Below are 6,000 nucleotides of genomic sequence, written 5' to 3' on the forward strand. Positions count from 1 at the left end.
TTTACCTCACTAAGACTGGTTTCACTGACCTGTTTGAGATTGTTATTCTTCTTTTGAATGGTATTATGCGCTTAATATGTGCAAAGCACTGTTCTAAGCTCTGAGTTAATTAGATCAGACACAGTCCCCATCTCGCATGGGGCTCACAATCTAAGTAGGAGGGAGAACAGGTATTTAATCCCCATTTTACAGTTGAGGAAAGTAAGGCACAGAAAAGTTTAGTGATCTGCCCAAGGTAACACTGCCAGCAATTGACAGAGCTGGAATTAGAATCCAGGTCTTCGGATTCCCGTGCTCTTTCCCTTAGCCCACGCTGCTTCTCTGAAGGTTGCATCCTCGCCCAGACATCACATTTCATAATCTCTTCCCAACAACCCCTTCCCACGCCCTCCTAGTGCCTTGTAGAGTTCATTACATTCAAGGGCTGGAAGGAACTTTGAACGATCATCTAGTCTATTCCACTGACTTCCAGGGAGATTCACACCGACATCAGCCCAGACAGATGAGCTATGGTAGAGTGTTTGAAATAATAATAATAGTACTTCTTAAGCACTTACTATGTGCTAAATGATAGAGTGGGTAATCAGATTGGACACAGTTCCGGTCTCAGTCAAAGAAGGAGGGAGAGCACGTATTTAATTCCCACTTTACAGATTGAAAGAGGCACAGAGAGGTCAAATGACTTGACCAAAGCCACGCAGCAGGCAAAGGGTGGAACTGAGACTCGAATATGCATCTTCTGACTTCCAGCCTTGTGTTCTTTCTGCTTGGCCATGCCGCCTCCCCAGAGGCAGGCACTGAGACTAATACTTTGTCGGGTTGCTATCTTTCCCCTCCTGTGTAGATGATCAACACCCCTGAAATTCCACGCAAACCATCGCAGCCTCCTCCTCGCCCTCCCCCAGACTACAAGGTCAGTGGAACCCCACCTCCTCCTCTCCCGGTCAGCATCAGGAGGGACGTCAGGAGCTCGCCAGGGTCGTCACCCCGAGTGGAAGCAAAAGATCTGGCAAGGCGGCCCCCTCCTAGCAGACCAGTGCCTCCGGTGCCTAATTATGTCGTCTCTCAGGTAAGATAATCCTGCTCCCGTGGCTATTGGCATACCTACTTGGTACCAGCCAGGGTTGGCAGAGGTGGGACAGCTGTATCTGAAACTCTTGCAGGGAGATGGAATAGGTTAGACAAGAAAATCATGAGTAAAGTGAACTGACTTTAATCCCACTCTATCATGTCAGCAGGGACAGTTAGCAAAACAACCACACAGGGATACCACATTGACAAAACTTCTTCCTTCTTCCTGCATGCTTCTGATTTTTCTCTTGTCTGGGGGGACAGCATTGTTCTCCAACTTACTTCCAGAAATGAAAAACAAGTCCTCAGATCACACTCCTTAGAATGAAGTTAGACAGAGATGCAGATGTTTCCTTGGACCGAAGGCATGTCCTCTTAAAATGTGGACATCCGGTCACTCCAAGTGGATCTCGGGTCATTCTCTAATCCCTTTACCTTGGTCCATGACAGTAGAGAATGGGAAGGAGAGAGAAGAGAGAGCGTGAGGGAGGAAAAATCTATTTTTTTCTTCATTCTAAACTTCCTAGAAACCCACCCAGTTGGCATTATGTAGGCTGTGCTCACCCCGTGTCCCTTGGGGTGTAGGACTGCAGGCCAGGAGGAAGGGAGGAGAGAGAAGGCAGCCGGAATCCAGCTGTGCCTCAACATCTCCGGAGGATGTGATCTGCCAAAGCAAACAGGGATCCCGTAGCCCAAATCCCAGGGCCAGCTCGGCAGTAAAGCCACTGGCAGGAAAAAGGAGCAAACAAAGCCAGGAAGTGACCTGAAATTCATGACAAATATCCCTGGTGCCCCGCACGTGGATGGCTCCCCCAGATGTCTGTATTTCCTCCTGGTAACACAACAGACAGTTAGCTCAGCTGACGGAGAGAGAGCCTCTGCAGGCAGGGGGGAGGACTGCCTGCCACTCCCGCCATTTTCCAAAACAGCTTCCACAGGGGACAGAGCCAAACTCACCCTAAATCGCCCTGTGGCACAGAGCAGGAGGCCAGCAGGGAGGGAGAGGAGAGGGGAAAGGAATTGGAGTCCAACTGCGAATTTGGAATTAAGCCTCACCCGCCATTTCCACCTCTATTTTCTCTTGTTCTCAGAATTTTCCTCCCTTGTGCCCTCCCCTCTCTTGGCTCCCTAAGGCCCCCAGAGACTCTGCTGTTCAGGAATTCTGGGAGTCCCTGCTTGCTCTCATCTCTCTTTTCTTAAAGACAAATAGCAGGAAGTGGTCCGATTGGACATTTCTGACCTCGGCGGAGCCGCAGAAGCCCGGAGATGTCTTCCGTCTGCCGGCATCCTGTTGCTTATTCAAGCAGCACCTGTGGCAGGACAGCTAAGCTGGGTGCTGCGTGCTGATGGGTGGATAAGGTCACCTCATGAAGCAGTTTCCCCCGAGGCATCATTCTGAGGCATCAGCTGCCCTGGGAGGCTGCTGAAGGAGCAATGATTCTCCCAGCTGCAGACAGCTGCTGGCCAGACTCCTTACTGTAAGGCAGAAAGGTCAGTCAATCATATTTACTGAAGTTGTATTGTACTCTCCCAAGTGTTTAGTACAGTGCTGTGCACATAGCACTCAATAAATACGACTGAATGAATAAGTGAATTGAGCGCTTACTGTGTGCAGAGCACTCTACTAAGCACTTGGGAGATTACAATGAAACAGTCACATTCCCTGCCCACAATGAGTTTACAGTCTAAAGGAGGATTCTTATTCTTTTTTTTGGGTTAAAGTCAGGGTGCTGGGTTCCAGCTTAGAGATGGGGGGCTGTCAGATGGGTCCTTTTCTTAAAAAAAAATCCCTAAAAGCCATTTACTATTCTCTTTTGATCCTTCTGCTCCTTTGTCTCACAGATCATCCAGGGCTCATGATCCAGTTTGTGGACTGCCCAGATCCTATGCTCTCCTGTTGCTGGCCTCTTGTCTCCTTCACTAGCCCCTCCACCAGAGGGTGGGCAGGAAAGGGGAAGGAAACAGAAGCTCCGATCGATCGGTTGGGTTATTGGGAGCACTTCAGGGGAAAGGCTAGGAAGAGAAGAAAGTGGAAACTTTGAGAAAGCCTTGCTGATCATTTGAGGAATACCCCGTCTAGCACAGATCTTCGGGGCAACCCCCTTCCAACCCTGCCTCGGGTTCCGGCCTCTCCCTCGGCTCAGTCAACGGAGCCTCGGATGGTGGTCAGTTCCAAAGAGCTTGAGAGGGCAAAGATTCCCCTTTGCATTTTGGTAGTTGCTCTTGCCTCCAGCCGTGTGCTTTTCAAGGTCCACGTGAAACCCATTTGCTTCCCTTCCAGGATTTCTCCAGACCCCGCCCGCCGCAGAAAGCCCTGCCCGCTAGCCCTGTTCCCGGCAGGAAAGTCGTGCCCGGGAGTGTGCCTGCTTCGGCGCTGCTGCCATCTACTGCTGGAAGGAGCCCAGGGCAACCTCGACCGCTGACCAGAGCCGTCCAAAAGGTGCGTGCGTCCGGCAGGAAAACCCAGCCAGGGACAGGCGGTTGCCGATGACCCTGCCCGTGAGCCACGGCCCCCGAGTGCGGCCCCTGAGAGTGACCTTTGGAGTCCAGGGGGATAACGTCCCAGTCCAGCTCGTCGACGGAGTTCTGGGGAAGTGCAGGGGACAGTGAGGATGGACGGTGTGTTTTTTCAGGGGCTGGTTATTTCATTTCTCCTCCAGGAGCTCAGGTGGAGGGTCTGGGTGGTAGAGAATTATCAGTCTGGATTTGAAACTTCGTATCATTTGTAATTATTAATTGTGGCAAATAGGTAAACACTTCGTGCCAAGCACTGTACTATGTTCAGGGGAAGATTGACTGTAAGCTCATTGCGGTCAGGGAATGCATCTGTTAGGTAGTAACACAGTACTATCCCAAGTGCTTAGTAAAGTGCTCTGCACCCAGTAAGTGCTCAATAAATATGACTGACTGAGTTACAATGCAATCAGATAAAGCATAGGCCCTGCCCATAAGGGGATCACTGTCTATGGGGGAAAAAAGAACAGGTATTTAATTCCAATTTTATAGTTGAGGAAACTGAGGCAAAGAGAAATTATTATTTTTTGGGGGGTATTTGTTAAAAACTTACTATGTGTTAAACACTGTACTAAGCGCCGGGGTAGATACAAGCTAATTAGGTTGGACACCGTCCATGGCCCACATGGGGCTCACAGCCTTAATCCCCATTTTACCGACGAGGAACTGAGGCACAGAGAATTAGTGTCTTGCACAAGGTGACACAGCAGAGAAGTGGTGGAGCTGGGATTAGAACTCAGGTCCTGTCTCCCAGACCTGTGCTCTTTCACTAGACCACACTGCTTCAGTTCTCAAGAAATGATGAAGGATGTAAAGCCTTGGTTTTTAGCTCAAGGACAACTCGGTCCCATCCCTATTCTCTGTCCACGATTACCCTGGAGCTTTTCCTCACCCTGACTTTAAAAAGCTTAGAACAGCTGATCCTTTTATTCTTGTGGGAGGAAGGCGGTTAGTCCCAGAAGACTTATTAGTTCATCCCAGTACAGAAGGAGGAACTCAAATGTTAGGAATAAGGAGAAAGGGAGAGGCTGGGCTAGAAACCCATGTGGTCTTATCTGATGGACCCCTTCCAGCTTCCTGAATGAAAATGATGGCTAATTTTCCACTTATTCTCCTCGCATTTAGCTTTTGTCTTTTCCTTTCCCTCTTTTTCCAAAGCCCCAAGATCTCCGGTCCCACGGAGTAGGAGAAGCAACAAGGTCCAAAATCTAAGACGGATGCCCAACCAGTAGCCCTAATGACATCGCTCATGGAATCTACTGGCTTTGGTTCCACGACACCTCTGGGCTCTACATAGGATCCGTTGCCCTTGCAATCGGGAGGAATCCGTAGGACCGGTCTCTGTCCTCTTCGTCCCTCGCTCCGACTCCTGGACTCACTGCACCCTCAGCTTCTTTGGGAGTCCAGAGTGATTTTTTTCTAGTGAAACCCAAGTGTTATTGTGCAATATACGATGCTGGGAGACACAGCGAGTGCTGGAGAAAAAGGGTGGATGCAGCTTCTCATCGGGAATCGAGTGCAGGCCATTCTTCAAGGGGAGCCAGGCAGCTGGGACTCCCTGATGTCTCCCTAGACCAACTCAGAGGGCTGCCCAGCTTTGAAGAAGCCATCCCTGGGCAGGCAGAACCTAGTACACACAGGACTTTTACTCTTCCTCGACCAACGCTCAGCTCCCCATCCAAGGATGCTGTAAGAAACTCTGGGACCCAGGAGAGGAACCGAGGGAGGTCTAACTAAGGTCAAGATGCCCAGCGCCGGGGTTCTACCACCTTCACCAGGCTGGGTGGTTTTTGTGAACTTTTGTGATTCCAATGATTTCACTGGAGGCTCATGTGCAACCTCTGCCTCCACTCCCTCTGCCCCTCCCCGCCTGTCTGTTCAGATTGATCACTGATAGATTCAGCCAGGTACTACAGAGAGCCCCCAGTGAAAATACAGGTTGGAAAGCTGATAACACTGGAGCGCCTCTCTGCCCCACGATGCCAAAGGTCATGAATTCCCATCATCATTCTGCTTCCCATCATCATTCTGCTTCTGCGGCCTTCAGCCAGTCCTCTTTAGTGGGTGCTAGGGGCGGTCAAAGGCCGCAATGTGACTCTGGGATGTAACTTCCTGCCACCTCCTGTGTCTCCCCTTTAAGGTAGTAATCCCTCCATCTTGGGATGGTGTACTCTAGTGACTGGTCAATGGTAATTAGGAACTCAGTGCTGGTGAGTATCGCCGCTGGTAAGTGTCTCTGGTTGTTCTCAAGCTTCAATCCAACACCTTGTGCTTTTTGACTCCATTCTGGACTTCTTATGTCTGCTTTGAGGCTTGCTGAATGGAACTAGCAGGGGGCTTGGTGGTGATGATGATGATGATAGTAGTGGTATTTAAGTGCTTACTTAAAATACTGTACTAGCCAAGCAGTGTACT

The 6,000-nt window shown here is 50.0% G+C and overlaps 1 protein-coding gene across 1 annotated transcript in view; it reads left to right on the top strand.

The window, feature by feature from the left end:
* ADAM19 (ADAM metallopeptidase domain 19) overlaps positions 1–6,000 on the top strand; it is a 75,128-nt gene extending 69,128 nt beyond the window's left edge. The window contains exons 21-23 of the mRNA XM_007655294.3: positions 845–1,069; positions 3,353–3,511; positions 4,744–6,000. Coding sequence (XP_007653484.2) covers positions 845–1,069; positions 3,353–3,511; positions 4,744–4,797 — 438 coding nt within the window. The 3' untranslated portion in view covers positions 4,798–6,000. The remainder of the gene's footprint in view (positions 1–844; positions 1,070–3,352; positions 3,512–4,743) is intronic.

Source organism: Ornithorhynchus anatinus, chromosome X1, assembly GCF_004115215.2.
Source record: "Ornithorhynchus anatinus isolate Pmale09 chromosome X1, mOrnAna1.pri.v4, whole genome shotgun sequence".
Lineage (NCBI taxonomy): Eukaryota > Metazoa > Chordata > Mammalia > Monotremata > Ornithorhynchidae > Ornithorhynchus > Ornithorhynchus anatinus.